The sequence below is a fragment of the Cherax quadricarinatus genome, unplaced genomic scaffold (genome assembly GCF_038502225.1).
Source record: "Cherax quadricarinatus isolate ZL_2023a unplaced genomic scaffold, ASM3850222v1 Contig10, whole genome shotgun sequence".
In the NCBI taxonomy this organism is placed as follows: domain Eukaryota; kingdom Metazoa; phylum Arthropoda; class Malacostraca; order Decapoda; family Parastacidae; genus Cherax; species Cherax quadricarinatus.
The window spans coordinates 423,771-442,500 of NW_027195036.1; the positions used below are offsets into that span (position 1 = coordinate 423,771).

Consider the following 18,730-nt stretch of genomic DNA (forward strand, 5'->3'; position numbering starts at 1 on the left):
GTGGGGCAGCAGTTATTGTTGCAGTGGTGCAGCAGTTATTGTTGCAGTAGGGCAGCAGTTATTGTTGCAGTGGGGTAGCAGTTATTGTTGCAGTAGGGCAGCAGTTATTGTTGCAGTAGGGCAGCAGTTATTGTTGCAGTGGGGTAGCAGTTATTGTTGCGGTGGGGCAGCAGTTATTGTTACAGTGGGGCAGCAGTTATTGTTACAGTGGGGCAGCAGTTATTGTTGCAGTGGGGTAGCAGTTATTGTTGCAGTAGGGCAGCAGGTATTGTTGCAGTGGGCAGCAGTTATTACAGTGGGGCAGCAGTTATTGTTACATTGGGCAGCAGTTATTGTTAGTGGGGCAGCAGTTATTGTTACAGTGGGGTAGCAGTTATTGTTGCAGTAGGGCAGCAGGTATTGTTGCAGTGGGCAGCAGTTATTACAGTGGGGCAGCAGTTATTGTTACAGTGGGGCAGCAGTTATTGTTAGTGGCGCAGCAGTTATTGTTACAGTGATGCAGCAGTTATTGTCGCAGTGGGGCAGCAGTTATTGTTGCAGTGGGGCAGCAGTTATTATTACAGTGGTGCAGCAGTTATTGTTACAGCGGGGCAGCAGTCATTGTTACAGTGGGGCAGCAGTTATTGTTACAGTGGGGCAGTAGTTATTATTACAGTGGGGCAGAAGTTATTGTTACAGTGGGGCAGCAGTCATTGTTACAGTGGGGCAGCAGTTATTGTTACAGTGGGGCAGCAGTCATTGTTACAGTGGGGCAGCATTGTTACAGTGTAGCAGCAGGTATTGTTACAGTGGGGCAGCAGTCATTGTTACAGTGGGGCAGCAGTTATTGTTGCAGTGGGGCAGCAGTTATTATTACAGTGGGGCAGCAGTTATTGTTACAGTGGGGCAGCAGTTATTGTTGCAGTGGGGTAGCAGTTATTGTTGCGGTGGGGCAGCAGTTATTGTTACAGTGGGGCAGCAGTTATTGTTGCAGTGGGGCAGCAGTTATTGTTACAGTGGGGCAGCAGTTATTGTTGCAGTGGGGTAGCAGTTATTGTTGCAGTAGGGCAGCAGGTATTGTTGCAGTGGGGCAGCAGTTATTACAGTGGGGCAGCAGTTATTGTTACAGTGGGGCAGCAGTTATTGTTAGTGGGGCAGCAGTTATTGTTACAGTGGGGGAGCAGTTATTGTTGCAGTGAGGCAGTAGTTAGTTACAGTGGGGCAGTAGTTATTGTTCCAGTGGGGTAGCAGCTATTGTTACAGTGGGGTAGCAGTTATTGTTGAAGTGGGGCAGCAATTATTGTTGCAGTGGTGCAGCAGTTATTGTTACAGTGGGGCAGCAGTTATTGTTGCAGTGGGGCAGCAGTTATTGTTACAGTGGGGCAGCAGTTTTTATTACAGTGGGGCAGCTGTTATTGTTGCAGTGGGGCAGTAGTTATTGTTACAGTGGTGCAGCAGTTATTGTTGCAGTGGCGCAGCAGTTATTGTTACAGTGATACAGCAGTTATTGTTGCAGTGGGGCAGCAGTTATTGTTACAGTGAGGCAGAAGTTATTACAGTGGGGCAGCAGTTATTGTTGCAGTGGTGCAGCAGTTATTGTTGCAGTGGTGCAGCAGTTATTGTTTCAGTGGGGCAGCAGATATTGTTGCAGTGGGGCAGTAGTTATTGTTACAGTGGGGCAGAAGTTATTGTTACAGTGGGGCAGCAGCTATTGTTACAGTGGGGCAGCAGTTATTGTTGCAGTGGGGCAGCAGTTATTGTTGCAGTGGGGCAGCAGTTATTGTTGCAGTGGGGCAGCAGTTATTGTTACAGTGGGGCAGCAGTTATTGTCGCAGTGGGGTAGCAGTTATTGTTGCAGTGGGGCAGCAATTATTGTTGCAGTGGGGCAGCAGTTATTGTTACAGTGGGGCAGCAGTTATTGTTGCAGTGGGGCAGCAGTTATTGTTGCAGTGGGGCAGCAGTTATTGTTGCAGTGGGGCAGCAGTTATTGTTGCAGTGGGGCAGCAGTTATTGTCGCAGTGGGGTAGCAGTTATTGTTGCAGTGGGGCAGCAATTATTGTTGCAGTGGGGCAGCAGTTATTACAGTGAGGCAGTATTGTTGCAATGGTGCAGCAGTTATTGTTCCAGTGGGGTAGCAGTTATTGTTAAAGTGGGGTAGCAGTTATTGTTGCAGTGGGACAGCAATTATTGTTGCAGTGGGGCAGCAGTTCTTAAAGACCAGGTAACTCAAGTAACAGCGGTGCTGTCACAACAAACTCTTGTCTTCCACATCACTGACAGCCAGTGTCACACAACCTTCTCTCCCTTAATAGATTTCATGTTTGTTATTCTCGGTTAGATTACGTGAGATGCAGTTAAGATGCACTAACCTCTATGTCTGTTATACGTCAATATCCTCACTCGGATCATTACGGTACGTGGGGTTGGGGTTGTTATATGGGGGATACCTCACTTGGATGACTGAGTTATAGGGGGCTGATGTTATGTGAGATGGTGGATACCTCCCTTAATGTGGGGATACCTCACTTGGATCATTGACGTAAAGGGTACAGGGGTTATGTGACATGGGGGATACCTCACATAATCGAGGTATACAAGACAAGGGTTATTAAGTACTGGGGATACCTCTCACTGACCGCAGCCATAGTGTAACTCAGTATAGTGAGGACCGGCAACTACCGAGGCTGGGTTGTGAGGTTGAGTACGAGCGTCACCCATTAGTTGGTCCTCAGACCTGGTGGAGTGAGGGTGTGCTGTGTGTGGCTGTGTTCCTCGCTGCCTCGGCACACACTTCTCTACTTCCCTGGATTGCTTCACATTGATGTGTTTTTATCTAATCAAACTAGTAGCGGAGCTCACATGCTACCGCAAACCTGTTTAAGGGTTAACTTGTTATAAATGTTAAGGTTACATTGAATTATTGACCAATAAGTGAACAATGATAATAAATGCCTTGTTCCGAGGCTGTTGGTTATGAACGCTGTTATTATGGATGTAACTGAAAGCAATTCGTCTTAGGAAGGAGTTAAAAAAAATTTCCCTTGTGAATCAGGTACAAATAAATACGTGGGATTATTAAACAACATTGCAAAGCTCAAAATTATCGTATAATTTAGTGCTTACGAGATATCACGTTAGATCCAGATGTGTCAGCACATCAGTGTTCATTATATACAGGAAACTGGAAATTATATTCACAGGTGAATTTCTGGCAACCAGTTATATTGAATTAGATTTAGAGAGACGTGTGAAAAAGTCATCGGTTATGTGTATCATACATAACAATTTGTACATAATTTATTAATTGAAAACGAAAGTAAATCATCACTCGCAGCAAAATACCGGAGGTATTATTGTCTTGTTTAATGTGTACACAACTTTTTTCTTAAGACAAGAAATACGAACATGGGAGCACAAAATCTTTACAGTGGTAACTGGCTGGTCCCTCGTTGTTGCAGTCTGGGGCTGAAAAAACACAACTGGGCCAGTACACGAGAAAGAATTGCAATGTGACTATGTGATTGCTGTCTCAGTGGCTGCCACTAGTTGTGGTATAGTGACTTTAATCTAGTGATCCCAGTGTGTTGTCTTCGTAGTGTGAGAGTCACTGTAAACACCAGGCTGGGAGGAGAGTCGTGTACACATGTACTGATGTTAGACTGAATTATGCTTTATTGTGTTACTGTCTATGGTACGATCAATCTTGTGGAACTTTGATCATCAATCTACAAATATTTAAATAAAAACAAAGGTGAAATATGTTGCTGGAGTACACAGCTGATGAGAGGCAACATAGCAACAAATAAACTGTTCCAGCAGTGTTAATAACTTAATTTCAGTTGTCTGTAAAAACCGATTCAAACCGTGCAAAAAAAAAGAAAAGTCGAACTCTGAAGGATAAAAAAGGATTGTAAATATTTCTGTTTGTAATGGTGGGTTAAGCCCGTCAGCCTGGGTCATCTGTACTCGCCTGGAACTGGTTAAGGTCGCCACCCTGGGTCATCTGTACTCGCCTGGAACTGGTTAAGCCCGTCAGCCTGGGTCATCTGTACTCGCCTGGAACTGGTTAAGGTCGCCAGCCTGGGTCATCTGTACTCGCCTGGAACTGGTTAAGGTCGCCACCCTGGGTCATCTGTACTCGCCTGGAACTGGTTAAGCCCGTCAGCCTGGGTCATCTGTACTCGCCTGGAACTGGTTAAGGTCGCCAGCCTGGGTCATCTGTACTCGCCTGGAACTGGTTAAGGTCGCCACCCTGGGTCATCCGTACTCGCCTGGAACTGGTTAAGGTCGCCAGCCTGGGTCATCTGTACTCGCCTGGAACTGGTTAAGCCCGTCAGCCTGGGTCATCTGTACTCGCCTGGAACTGGTTAAGCCCGTCAGCCTGGGTCATCTGTACTCGCCTGGAACTGGTTAAGGTCGCCAGCCTGGGTCATCTGTACTCGCCTGGAACTGGTTAAGGTCGCCACCCTGGGTCATCCGTACTCGCCTGGAACTGGTTAAGGTCGCCAGCCTGGGTCATCTGTACTCGCCTGGAACTGGTTAAGCCCGTCAGCCTGGGTCATCTGTACTCGCCTGGAACTGGTTAAGCCCGTCAGCCTGGGTCATCTGTACTCGCCTGGAACTGGTTAAGCCCGGCACCCTGGGTCATCTGTACTCGCCTGGAACTGGTTAAGCCCATCAGCCTGGGTCATCTGTACTCGCCTGGAACTGAAGGCGCCTTCTTTCTTTCTAGTCAATAAGACAATATAGATTTTGTTAAGTGCTCAGTGGACTGGCTTCATTAACTAACTTTCCATCAGAAGTGTTCATCACAATGGTTCCATTCTTCGTGCTAATGTTCACCTGGACACTGCTGAACACCGACGGTGCTACACTCGAGTCTATTAACAGTAAGTGGAACTTTCACTTCAGTACTAAATTATAATCTATTATGGATACCAATATCGCCTAATTACATCTCCAGTTCTTGGGATAGTTATAAACTGTTCTTGCCATTGTGTTGTAGATTTTATTCAGTGTGAGAACATAAAGTTTAGGCTAAAATAATACTACTGGCTTAAAGCCAAATAGGATGTTGGTTTTTGCTGGAATATCGCAACGAGCGGGAGAGTTGAGTAGTCACTGCTTCAGTCGGCTCGTGTGTGTGTGTGTATGGGAATAGGCTTTTTGTGTTTGCTGGAAATGGGTCGTTTGAGAAAATATTAGCGGTATCTGTTAGTGGGTTATGAAGCACCAGAGAGTCACTGTAGTGCGTCGTACACAGGACATAAGACAGTGGTCCGATACGCCCAGGACTACTCTCTTGCAGTACGTCTTATGCCCAGTCATCATCCATCATTCACAACAAAGCCGGTACATGAATAATCAGACACATCCAAACGCCTATACATATACGTATTTACAGCTACAAGACAGAGTTTGCCTCATGATGCATCGTCTTCAATAATTTTTTCATCATTTAGTTTTTCAAATATAAAATGGTTGTAGAACTTACTATTGCCTCATTTATTTAATTTCATTTATTGTATTGATCTGCCACATTGTAAAGATAAATGTTTGTGTGTGTTTGGTTCCTGTTTTTTTGTTTTTTTAATCTGGATTTGCTGCCACTTGCTGTAGGTACCAAGACGTCTTCTTTATGTACTTATGTTCTCTCTAGCTTTATTGATAGTAATCATGTCTCCTCATTCCCTTCTATCAGCCACCGTGGGCATGTCTAGTCTTCACGTAAACTCGTATTTTCATCTCTGTTAGGCATTTTCTTGTTTGGAATCATGGTAGACGAGACATCACTCAACTGCCCTTATGACACTTTACGTCTAAGAGGTTCCAATTAGCCTTGCTAACATTTAAGAGGTTCCAATTAGCCTTGCTAACATTTAAGAGGTTCCAATTAGCCTTGCTAACATTTAAGAGGTTCCAATTAGCCTTGCTAACATTTAAGAGGTTCCAATTAGCCTTGCTAACATTTAAGAGGTTCCAATTAGCCTTGCTAACATTTAAGAGGTTCCAATTAGCCTTGCTAACATTTAAGAGGTTCCAATTAGCCTTGCTAACATTTAAGAGGTTCCAATTAGCCTTGCTAACATTTAAGAGGTTCCAATTAGCCTTGCTAACATTTAAGAGGTTCCAATTAGCCTTGCTAATATGTAAGAGGTTCCAATTAGCCTTGCTAACATTTAAGAGGTTCTAATTAGCCTTGCTAACATTTAAGAGGTTCCAATTAGCCTTGCTAACATTTAAGAGGTTCCAATTAGCCTTGCTAACATTTAAGAGGTTCCAATTAGCCATGCTAACATTTAAAAGGTTCCAATTAGCCTTGCTAACATTTAAAAGGTTCCAATTAGCATTGCTAACATTTAAGAGGTTCCAATTAGCCTTGCTAACATTTAAGAGGTTCCAATTAGCCTTGCTAACATTTAAGAGGTTCCAATTAGCCTTGCTAACATTTAAGAGGTTCCAATTAGCCTTGCTAACATTTAAAAGGTTCCAATTAGCCTTGCTAACATTTAAAAGGTTCCAATTAGCCTTGCTAACATTTAAAAGGTTCAAATTAGCCTTGCTAACATTTAAGAGGTTCCAATTAGCCTTGCTAACATTTAAGAGGTTCCAATTAGCCTTGCTAACATTTAAAAGGTTCCAATTAGCCTTGCTAACATTTAAGAGGTTCCAATTAGCCTTGCTAACATTTAAAAGGTTCCAATTAGCCTTGCTAACATTTGAGAGGTTCCAATTAGCCTTGCTAACATTTAAAAGGTTCCAATTAGCCTTGCTAACATTTAAGAGGTTCCAATTAGCCTTGCTAACATTTAAAAGGTTCCAATTAGCCTTGCTAACATTTCAGAGGTTCCAATTAGCCTTGCTAACATATAAAAGGCTCCAATTAGCCTTGCTAACATTTAAAAGGTTCCAATTAGCCTTGCTAACATTTCAGAGGTTCCAATTAGCCTTGCTAACATTTAAAAGGCTCCAATTAGCCTTGCTAACATTTAAAAGGTTCCAATTAGCCTTGCTAACATTTAAGAGGTTCCAATTAGCCTTGCTAACATTTAAGAGGTTCCAATTAGCCTTGCTAACATTTAAGAGGTTCCAATTAGCCTTGCTAACATTTAAAAGGTTCCAATTAGCCTTGCTAACATTTAAAAGGTTCCAATTAGCCTTGCTAACATTTAAAAGGTTCCAATTAGCCTTGCTAACATTTAAAAGGTTCCAATTAGCCTTGCTAACATTTAAAAGGTTCCAATTAGCCTTGCTAACATTTAAAAGGTTCCAATTAGCCTTGCTAACATTTAAGAGGTTCCAATTAGCCTTGCTAACATTTAAGAGGTTCCAATTAGCCTTGCTAACATTTAAGAGGTTCCAATTAGCCTTGCTAACATTTAAAAGGTTCCAATTAGCCTTGCTAACATTTCAGAGGTTCCAATTAGCCTTGCTAACATTTAAAAGGCTCCAATTAGCCTTGCTAACATTTAAAAGGTTCCAATTAGCCTTGCTAACATTTAAGAGGTTCCAATTAGCCTTGCTAACATTTAAGAGGTTCCAATTAGCCTTGCTAGCATTTAAGAGGTTCCAATTAGCCTTGCTAACATTTAAAAGGTTCCAATTAGCCTTGCTAACATTTAAAAGGTTCCAATTAGCCTTGCTAACATTTAAAAGGTTCCAATTAGCCTTGCTAACATTTAAAAGGTTCCAATTAGCCTTGCTAACATTTAAAAGGTTCCAATTAGCCTTGCTAACATTTAAGAGGTTCCAATTAGCCTTGCTAACATTTAAAAGGTTCCAATTAGCCTTGCTAACATTTAAAAGGTTCCAATTAGCCTTGCTAACATTTAAAAGGTTCCAATTAGCCTTGCTAACATTTAAAAGGTTCCAATTAGCCTTGCTAACATTTAAAAGGTTCCAATTAGCCTTGCTAACATTTAAAAGGTTCCAATTAGCCTTGCTAACATTTAAAAGGTTCCAATTAGCCTTGCTAACATTTAAGAGGTTCCAATTAGCCTTGCTAACATTTAAGAGGTTCCAATTAGCCTTGCTAACATTTAAGAGGTTCCAATTAGCCTTGCTAACATTTAAAAGGTTCCAATTAGCCTTGCTAACATTTAAAAGGTTCCAATTAGCCTTGCTAACATTTAAAAGGTTCCAATTAGCCTTGCTAACATTTAAAAGGTTCCAATTAGCCTTGCTAACATTTAAGAGGTTCCAATTAGCCTTGCTAACATTTAAAAGGTTCCAATTAGCCTTGCTAACATTTAAAAGGTTCCAATTAGCCTTGCTAACATTTAAAAGGTTCCAATTAGCCTTGCTAACATTTAAGAGGTTCCAATTAGCCTTGCTAACATTTAAAAGGTTCCAATTAGTCTTGCTAACATTTCAGAGGTTCCAATTAGCCTTGCTAACATTTAAAAGGTTCCAATTAGCCTTGCTAACATTTAAAAGGTTCCAATTAGCCTTGCTAACATTTAAGAGGTTCCAATTAGCCTTGCTAACATTTAAAAGGTTCCAATTAGCCTTGCTAACATTTCAGAGGTTCCAATTAGCCTTGCTAACATTTAAAAGGTTCCAATTAGCCTTGCTAACATTTAAAAGGTTCCAATTAGCCTTGCTAACATTTAAGAGGTTCCAATTAGCCTTGCTAACATTTAAGAGTCTGCATATCTGAGAGGTATTTTATAACTGGTGGTATACCTGGAGGGTGGACCGGGGGGTCAACGTCCCCCGCGGGGGGCGTGGTTCGTACGTCGAGTTGTGTGCGGTCAACAGTAGCAGCCTGGTTGATCAGGCCCTGATCCACCATGAAGCCTGGTCACAAACCTGGCAGCAGGGGCGTTGACCCCCCCGAAACCCTCTCCAAGTATATGCTTTTCCGGTGACAATGTATGTTTACAACCTCCTCCATTCCTCACTTTATTCACATCATTTTCTCTCATTTCCTTTACACCGATTTCTTTCAGTATTTCCAAATAACATTTGTCATTCCATCTGTCATTCCATTTGTCATTCCATCTGTCATTCCAGCTGTCATTCCATCTGTCATTCCATCTGTCATTCCATTTGTCATTCCATCTGTCATTCCATCTGTCATTCCATTTGTCATTCCATCTGTCATTCCAGCTGTCATTCCATCTGTCATTCCATTTGTCATTCCATCTGTCATTCCATCTGTTATTCCATTTGTCATTCCATCTGTCATTCCATCTGTCATTCCATTTGTCATTCCATCTGTCATTCCATCTGTTATTCCATTTGTCATTCCATCTGTCATTCCATCTGTCATTCCATCTGTCATTCCATCTGTTATTCCATTTGTCATTCCATCTGTCATTCCATCTGTCATTCCATCTGTCATTCCATCTGTCATTCTATCTGTCATTCCATCTGTCATTCCATTTGTCATTCCATCTGTCATTCCATTTGTCATTCCATCTGTCATTCCATCTGTTATTCCATTTGTCATTCCATCTGTCATTCCATCTGTCATTCCATTTGTCATTCCATCTGTCATTCCATCTGTCATTCCATTTGTCATTCCATCTGTCATTCCATCTGTTATTCCATTTGTCATTCCATCTGTCATTCCATCTGTCATTCCATTTGTCATTCCATCTGTCATTCCATCTGTTATTCCATTTGTCATTCCATCTGTCATTCCATCTGTCATTCCATCTGTCATTCCATCTGTCATTCCATCTGTCATTCCATTTGTCATTCCATCTGTCATTCCATCTGTCATTCCATTTGTCATTCCAACTGTCATTCCATCTGTCATTCCATCTGTCATTCCATCTGTCATTCCATTTGTTCATTATACACAAACCATCTTGGAAGGAACTGCACTGATCTGTTTTTTTAAATTTACTTAAGATTTCCCCTCAAGGGAGGTCCCTTGACGCTGGTGAGAGGCTCTTGATCTAGGGAACTGGATCTTTGCTCCGGGTCCCTGAATTAAGTCTGAATATCTTCCACACCCCCCTCCCCACAGGCGCTGTTTATCCTACGGGTTTAGCGGTTCCCCTTGATTATAATAATTCTCAAGATTTCAGCATCATCCGCTTACGTACGTGTGTGTGTGGCGGGGGAGGGGGGGGAGGAAGCTTACGCACTTACGTACACGTACGCTCAACTGTTTTGAGTGTCAAGGACCAAGTCCTGTTCTTTCTCTCTTAACTTCATGCACGAGCTGAACAAAGACAAAATAAATACTTACTCTCATCCCTGTAACTCTTGTGTACTCATTTTCCGCCTCTTGAATACGTCACGTGACCACCTCTCATGGCCTCCGTGTAACGTACCTAGTTATGTTTTCCCCGGTCAGGTTTACAGCCTTATAAGAACATAACACAGAAGGAACACTGCAACAGGCCTACTGGCCTATGCGAGGCCAGCTCAGTTCTTGTAGCTTTGGCAACGTCTCTGTAGTAATCTTTTCTACGTTATATGTATTGTTATGTAAGGGTTCAATGACGGTGCTGCGTACTCCTGACATATACTGTATATAGTTTTAAATTCCCTTTTTGGTAAGATTCTTAAAGTGGTGTAAAATTTGTCCAATGTGAATTCAATTCTGAGTTTATTTGGTTGATTTTTGGCTCCTGTGATGTGCTAAGTCACCCTCTTCCCCTAGACCAGTGAGTCTCAACCAGGGGTAAATATACCCCTTGGGGGGAAGGGGGGTAAAAAATTACATGGCAAAGAGTAAATATTTGTGTTATTTTTATGCAGTACATGAATAATTTATTTTTTTCCTGACCACCTTGCTTTTCTGTCCCTTTATGACGGCGATAAATATTTTTGTATGGATGTGAGGTGGTAAATGGAGAAATACATCGTGATGGTTGATGGTGGAGGCAATGTTGAGAATCGTTGGTCAGATGTTCCCTGTTCTTCCTCGTGGTTCCCTGTTCTTCCTCGTGGTTCCCTGTTCTTCCTCGTGGTTCTTTGTTCTTCCTCGTGGTTCTTTGTTCTTCCTCGTAGTTCTTTGTTCTTCCTCGTGGTTCTCTGTTCTTTCTCGTGGATCTTTGTTCTTCCTCGTGGTTCTTTGTTTTTCCTCGTGGTTCTTTGTTCTTCCTCGTGGTTCTTTGTTCTTCCTCGTGGTTCCCTGTTCTTCCTCGTGGTTCTTTGTTCTTACTCGTGGTTCTTTGTTCTTCCTCGTGGTTTTTTGTTCTTCCTCGTGGTTCTTTGTTCTTCCTCGTGGTTCCCTGTTCTTCCTCGTGGTTCTTTGTTCTTCCTCGTGGTTCTTTCTTCTTCCTCGTGGTTTTTTGTTCTTCCTCGTGGTTCTCTGTTCTTTCTCGTGGTTCTTTGTTCTTCCTCGCGGTTCTTTGTTCTTCCTCGTGGTTCTTTGTTCTTCCTCGTGGTTCTTTGTTCTTCCTCGTGGTTCTTTGTTCTTCCTCGTGGTTCTTTGTTCTTCCTCGTGGTTCTTTGTTCTTCCTCGTGGTTCTTTGTTCTTCCTCGTGGTTCTCTGTTCTTTCTCGTGGTTCTTTGTTCTTCCTCGTGGTTCTTTGTTCTTCCTCGTGGTTCTCTGTTCTTCCTCGTGGTTCTCTGTTCTTCCTCGTGGTTCTCTGTTCTTCCTCGTGGTTCCCTGTTCTTCCTCGTGGTTCCCTGTTCTTCCTCGTGGTTCCAAGTTCTTCTTCGTGGTTCTTTGTTCTTCCTCGTGGTTCTCTGTTCCTCCTCGTGGTTCTGTTCTTCCTCGTGGTTCTTTGTTCTTCCTCGTGGTTCTCTGTTCTTCCTCGTGGTTCCCTGTTCTTCCTCGTGGTTCCCTGTTCTTCCTCGTGGTTCCCTGTTCTTCCTCGTGGTTCCCTGTTCTCCCTCGTGGTTCCCTGTTCTTCCTCGTGGTTCCCTGTTCTTCCTCGTGGTTCCCTGTTCTCCCTCGTGGTTCCCTGTTCTCCCTCGTGGTTCCCTGTTCTTCCTCGTGGTTCCCTGTTCTTCCTCGTGGTTCCCTGTTCTCCCTCGTGGTTCCCTGTTCTTCCTCGTGGTTCCCTGTTCTTCCTCGTGGTTCCCTGTTCTTCCTCGTGGTTCCCTGTTCTTCCTCGTGGTTCCCTGTTCTTCCTCGTGGTTCCCTGTTCTTCCTCGTGGTTCCCTGTTCTTCCTCGTGGTTCCCTGTTCTTCCTCGTGGTTCCTTGTTCTTCCTCGTGGTTCCCTGTTCTCCCTCGTGGTTCCCTGTTCTTCCTCGTGGTTCCCTGTTCTTCCTCGTGGTTCCTTGTTCTTCCTCGTGGTTCCCTGTTCTCCCTCGTGGTTCCCTGTTCTTCCTCGTGGTTCCTTGTTCTTCCTCGTGGTTCCCTGTTCTCCCTCGTGGTTCCCTGTTCTTCCTCGTGGTTCCTTGTTCTTCCTCGTGGTTCCCTGTTCTCCCTCGTGGTTCCCTGTCCTTAGATTCCAGCACCAGTTTTGTTGCCTCACCTTTCTATCTTTTCTTGTTTGATCATGTTGAGTGGCAGAGCTGTCTGCTACAACCAGGCCCTGTGTGTGTTGAGTGGTAGCTGTCTGCTACAACCACGCCCTGTGTGTGTTGAGTGGTAGCTGTCTGCTACAACCACGCCCTGTGTGTGTTGAGTGCTAGCTGTCTGCTACAACCACGTCCTGTGAGTGTTGAGTGGTAGCTGTCTGCTACAACCACGCCCTCTGTGTGTTGAGTGGTAGCTGTCTGCTACAACCACGCCCTGTGTGTTGTGTGGTAGCTGTCTGCTACAACCACGTCCTCTGTGTGTTGAGTGGTAGCTGTCTGCTACAACCACGCCCTGTGTGTGTTGAGTGGCAGAGCTGTCTGCTACAACCACGTCCTGTGTGTGATTGGTAGCTGTCTGCTACAACCACGTACTGTGTGTGTTGAGTTGTAGCTGTCTGCTACAACCACACCCTGTGTGTGTTGAGTGGTAACTGTCTGCTACAACCACGCCCTCTGTGTGTTGAGTGGTAGCTGTCTGCTACAACCACGCCCTGTGTGTTGTGTGGTAGCTGTCTGCTACAACCACGTCCTCTGTGTGTTGAGTGGTAGCTGTCTGCTACAACCACGCCCTGTGTGTGTTGAGTGGCAGAGCTGTCTGCTACAACCACGTCCTGTGTGTGATTGGTAGCTGTCTGCTACAACCACGTACTGTGTGTGTTGAGTTGTAGCTGTCTGCTACAACCACGTCCTGTGCGTGTTGAGTGGTAGCTGTCTGCTACAACCACGTACTGTGTGTGTTGAGTGGTAGCTGTCTGCTACAACCACGTCCTGTGTGTGTTGAGTGGCAGAGCTGTCTGCTAAAACCACGCCCTGTGTGTGTTGAGTAGTAGCTGTCTGCTACAACCACGCCCTGTGTGTGTTGAGTGATAGCTGTCTGCTACAACCACGCCCTGTGTGTGTTGAGTGGTAGCTGTCTGCTACAACCACGCCCTGTGTGTGTTGAGTGTTAGCTGTCTACTACAACCACGTATTGTGTGTTGAGTGGTAGCTGTCTGCTACAACCACGTCCTGTGTGTGTTGAGGGGTAGCTGTCTGCTACAACCACGTACTGTGTGTGTTGAGTGGTAGCTGTCTGCTACAACCACGTCCTGTGTGTGTTGAGTGGCATAGCTGTCTGCTACAACCACGCACTGTGTGTGTTGAGTGGTATCTGTCTTCTACAACCACGTCCTGTGTGTGTTGTGTGGTAGCTGTCTGCTACAACCACGCCCTGTGTGTGTTCAGTGGTAGCTGTCTGCTACAACCACGCCCTGTGTGTGTTGAGTGGTAGCTGTCTGCTACAACCACGCCCTGTGAGTGTTGAGTGGTAGCTGTCTGCTACAACCACACCCTGTGTGTGTTGAGTGGTAACTGTCTGCTACAACCACGCCCTCTGTGTGTTGAGTGGTAGCTGTCTGCTACAACCACGCCCTGTGTGTTGTGTGGTAGCTGTCTGCTACAACCACGTCCTCTGTGTGTTGAGTGGTAGCTGTCTGCTACAACCACGCCCTGTGTGTGTTGAGTGGCAGAGCTGTCTGCTACAACCACGTCCTGTGTGTGATTGGTAGCTGTCTGCTACAACCACGTACTGTGTGTGTTGAGTTGTAGCTGTCTGCTACAACCACGTCCTGTGCGTGTTGAGTGGTAGCTGTCTGCTACAACCACGTACTGTGTGTGTTGAGTGGTAGCTGTCTGCTACAACCACGTCCTGTGTGTGTTGAGTGGCAGAGCTGTCTGCTAAAACCACGCCCTGTGTGTGTTGAGTGGTAGCTGTCTGCTACAACCACGCCCTGTGTGTGTTGAGTGATAGCTGTCTGCTACAACCACGCCCTGTGTGTGTTGAGTGGTAGCTGTCTGCTACAACCACGCCCTGTGTGTGTTGAGTGGTAGCTGTCTACTACAACCACGTATTGTGTGTTGAGTGGTAGCTGTCTGCTACAACCACGTCCTGTGTGTGTTGAGGGGTAGCTGTCTGCTACAACCACGTACTGTGTGTGTTGAGTGGTAGCTGTCTGCTACAACCACGTCCTGTGTGTGTTGAGTGGCATAGCTGTCTGCTACAACCACGCCCTGTGTGTGTTGAGTGGTATCTGTCTTCTACAACCACGTCCTGTGTGTGTTGTGTGGTAGCTGTCTGCTACAACCACGCCCTGTGTGTGTTGAGTGGTAGCTGTCTGCTACAACCACGCCCTGTGTGTGTTGAGCGGTAGCTGTCTGCTACAACCACGCCCTGTGTGTGTTGAGTGATAGCTGTCTGCTACAACCACGCCCTGTGTGTGTTGAGTGGTAGCTGTCTGCTACAACCACGCCCTGTGTGTGTTGAGTGGTAGCTGTCTGCTACAACCACGTCCTATGTGTGTTGAGTGCTAGCTGTCTGCTACAACCACGTCCTGTGTGTGTTGAGTGGTAGCTGTCTGCTACAACCAAACCCTCTGTGTGTTGAGTGGTAGCTGTCTGCTACAACCACGTCCTGTGTGTGTTGAGTGGTAGCTGTCTGCTACAACCACGCCCTGTATGTGTTGAGTGGCAGAGCTGTCTGCTACAACCACGTCCTGTGTGTGTAGAGTGGTAGCTGTCTGCTACAACCACGTCCTGTGTGTGTTGAGTGGCAGAGCTGTCTGCTACAACCACGCCCTGTGTGTGTTGAGTGGTAGCTGTCTGCTACAACCACGTATTGTGTGTTGAGTGGTAGCTGTCTGCTACAACCACGTACTGTGTGTGTTGAGTGGTAGCTGTCTGCTACAACCACGCCCTGTGTGTGTTGAGTGGTAGCTGTCTGCTACAACCACGCCCTGTGTGTGTTGAGTGATAGCTGTCTGCTATAACCACGCCCTGTGTGTGTTGAGTGGTAGCTGTCTGCTACAACGACGCCCTGTGTGTGTTGAGTGGTAGCTGTCTGCTATAACCACGTCCTATGTGTGTTGAGTGGTAGCTGTCTGCTACAACCACGCCCTGTGTGTGTTGAGTGGTAGCTGTCTGCTACAACCACGTCCTGTGTGTGTTGAGTGGTAGCTGTCTGCTACAACCACGCCCTGTGTGTGTTGAGTGGCAGAGCTGTCTGCTACAACCACGTCCTGTGTGTGTTGAGTGATAGCTGTCTGCTACAACCACGTCCTGTGTGTGTTGAGTGGCAGAGCTGTCTGCTACAACCACGCTCTGTGTGTGTTGAGTGCTAGCTGTCTGCTACAACCACGTATTGTGTGTTGAGTGGTAGCTGTCTGCTACAACCACGTACTGTGTGTGTTGAGTGGTAGCTGTCTGCTACAACCACGTCCTGTGTGTGTTGAGTGGTACCTGTCTGCTACAACCACGTCCTGTGTGTTGAGTGGTAGCTGTTTGCTACAACCACGTCCTGTGTGTGTTGAGTGGTAGCTGTCTGCTACAACCACGTCCTGTGTGTGTTGAGTGGTAGCTGTCTGCTACAACCACGTCCTGTGTGTGTTGTGTGGTAGCTGTCTGCTACAACCACGCCCTGTGTGTGTTGAGTGGTAGCTGTCTGCTACAACCACGCCCTGTGTGTTGAGTGGCAGAGCTGTCTGCTACAACCACGCCCTGTGTGTGTTGAGGGCTAGCTGTCTGCTACAACCACGTCCTGTGCGTGTTGAGTGGTAGCTGTCTGCTACAACCACGCCCTGTGTGTTGAGTGGTAGCTGTCTGCTACAACCACGCCCTGTGTGTTTTGTGTGGTAGCTGTCTGCTACAACCACGCCCTGTGTGTGTTGAGTGGTAGCTGTCTGCTACAACCACGTCCTCTGTGTGTTGAGTGGTAGCTTTTTGCTACAACCACGTCCTCTGTGTGTTGAGTGGTAGCTGTCTGATACAACCACGTCGTGTGTGTGTTGAGTGGTAGCTGTCTGCTACAACCACGCCCTGTGTGTGTTGAGTGGTAGCTGTCTGCTACAACCACGCCCTCTGTGTGTTTTGAGTGGTAGCTGTTTGCTACAACCACGCCCTGTGTGTGTTGAGTGGTAGCTGTCTGCTACAACCACGCCCTGTGTGTGTTGAGTGGTAGCTGTCTGCTACAACCACGCCCTGTGTGTGTTGAGTGGTAGCTGTCTGCTACAACCACGCCCTGTGTGTGTTGAGTGGTAGCTGTCTGCTACAACCACGTCCTCTGTGTATTGTGTGGTAGCTGTCTGCTACAACCACGTCCTCTGTGTGTTGTGTGGTAGCTGTCTGCTACAACCACGCCCTGTGTGTGTTGAGTGGTAGCTGTCTGCTACAACCACTCCCTGTGTGTGTTGAGTGGTAGCTGTCTGCTACAACCACGCCCTGTGTTGAGTGGTAGCTGTCTGCTACAACCACGCCCTGTTTGTGTTGAGTGGTAGCTGTCTGCTACAACCACGTCCTGTGTGTGTTGTGTTGTAGCTGTCTGCTACAACCACGTCCTGTGTGTTGTGTGGTAGCTGTCTGCTACAACCACGCCCTGTGTGTTGTGTGGTAGCTGTCTGCTACAACCACGTCCTCTGTGTGTTGAGTGGTAGCTGTCTGCTACAACCACGCCCTGTGTGTGTTGAGTGGTAGCTGTCTGCTACAACCACGCCCTGTGTGTGTTGAGTGGTAGCTGTCTGCTACAACCACGCCCTGTGTTGAGTGGTAGCTGTCTGCTACAACCACGCCCTGTTTGTGTTGTGTGGTAGCTGTCTGCTACAACCACGTCCTCTGTGTGTTGAGTGGTAGCTGTCTGCTACAACCACGCCCTGTGTTGAGTGGTAGCTGTCTGCTACAACCACTCCCTGTGTTGAGTGGTAGCTGTCTGCTACAACCACGTCCTGTGTGTGTTGTGTGGTACTGTCTGCTACAACCACGTTCTCTGTGTGTTGTGTGGTAGCTGTCTGCTACAACCACGTCCTGTGTGTGTTGTGTGGTAGCTGTCTGCTACAACCACGCCCTGTGTGTTGTGTGGTAGCTGTCTGCTACAACCACGTCCTCTGTGTGTTGTGTGGTAGCTGTCTGCTACAACCACGCCCTGTGTGTTGTGTGGTAGCTGTCTGCTACAACCACGTCCTCTGTGTGTTGTGTGGTAGCTGTCTGCTACAACCACGCCCTGTGTGTTGAGTGGTAGCTGTCTGCTACAACCACGCCCTGTGTGTTGAGTGGTAGCTGTCTGCTACAACCACGTCCTCTGTGTTTTGTGTGGTAGCTGTCTGCTACAACCACGCCCTGTGTGTTGAGTGGTAGCTGTCTGCTACAACCACGCCCTGTGTGTTGAATGGTAGCTGTCTGCTACAACCACGTCCTCTGTGTGTTGTGTGGTAGCTGTCTGCTACAACCACGCCCTGTGTGTTGTGTGGTAGCTGTCTGCTACAACCACGTCCTGTGTGTGTTGTGTGGTAGCTGTCTGCTACAACCACGCCCTGTGTGTTGTGTGGTAGCTGTCTGCTACAACCACGCCCTGTGTGTTGAGTGGTAGCTGTCTGCTACAACCACGCCCTGTGTGTTGAGTGGTAGCTGTCTGCTACAACCACGTCCTCTGTGTGTTGTGTGGTAGCTGTCTGCTACAACCACGCCCTGTGTGTTGTGTGGTAGCTGTCTGCTACAACCACGTCCTGTGTGTGTTGTGTGGTAGCTGTCTGCTACAACCACGCCCTGTGTGTTGTGTGGTAGCTGTCTGCTACAACCACGTCCTCTGTGTGTTGTGTGGTAGCTGTCTGCTACAACCACGCCCTGTGTGTTGAGTGGTAGCTGTCTGCTACAACCACGCCCTGTGTGTTGAGTGGTAGCTGTCTGCTACAACCACGCCCTGTGTGTTGAGTGGTAGCTGTCTGCTACAACCACGTCCTCTGTGTGTTGTGTGGTAGCTGTCTGCTACAACCACGTCCTCTGTGTGTTGTGTGGTAGCTGTCTGCTACAACCACGTCCTGTGTGTGTTGTGTGGTAGCTGTCTGCTACAACCACGCCCTGTGTGTTGTGTGGTAGCTGTCTGCTACAACCACGCCCTGTGTGTTGAGTGGTAGCTGTCTGCTACAACCACGCCCTGTGTGTTGTGTGGTAGCTGTCTGCTACAACCACGTCCTGTGTGTGTTGTGTGGTAGCTGTCTGCTACAACCACGCCCTGTGTGTTGTGTGGTAGCTGTCTGCTACAACCACGTCCTGTGTGTGTTGTGTGGTAGCTGTCTGCTACAACCACGCCCTGTGTGTTGAGTGGTAGCTGTCTGCTACAACCACGCCCTGTGTGTTGAGTGGTAGCTGTCTGCTACAACCACGCCCTGTGTGTTGAGTGGTAGCTGTCTGCTACAACCACGTCCTCTGTGTGTTGTGTGGTAGCTGTCTGCTACAACCACGCCCTGTGTGTTGAGTGGTAGCTGTCTGCTACAACCACGCCCTGTGTGTTGA

The 18,730-nt window shown here is 46.5% G+C and overlaps 1 protein-coding gene across 1 annotated transcript in view; it reads left to right on the forward strand.

Annotated features, from left to right (window-relative positions):
• Window positions 1–2,714: 2,714 nt before the first annotated feature.
• Window positions 2,715–18,730, forward strand: part of LOC128685844 (neural cell adhesion molecule 2-like) — a 367,732-nt gene continuing 351,716 nt past the window's right edge. The window contains exon 1 of the mRNA XM_053772544.2: window positions 2,715–4,868. Within this exon, the coding sequence (XP_053628519.2) occupies window positions 4,793–4,868 (76 nt within the window). The 5' untranslated portion in view covers window positions 2,715–4,792. The remainder of the gene's footprint in view (window positions 4,869–18,730) is intronic.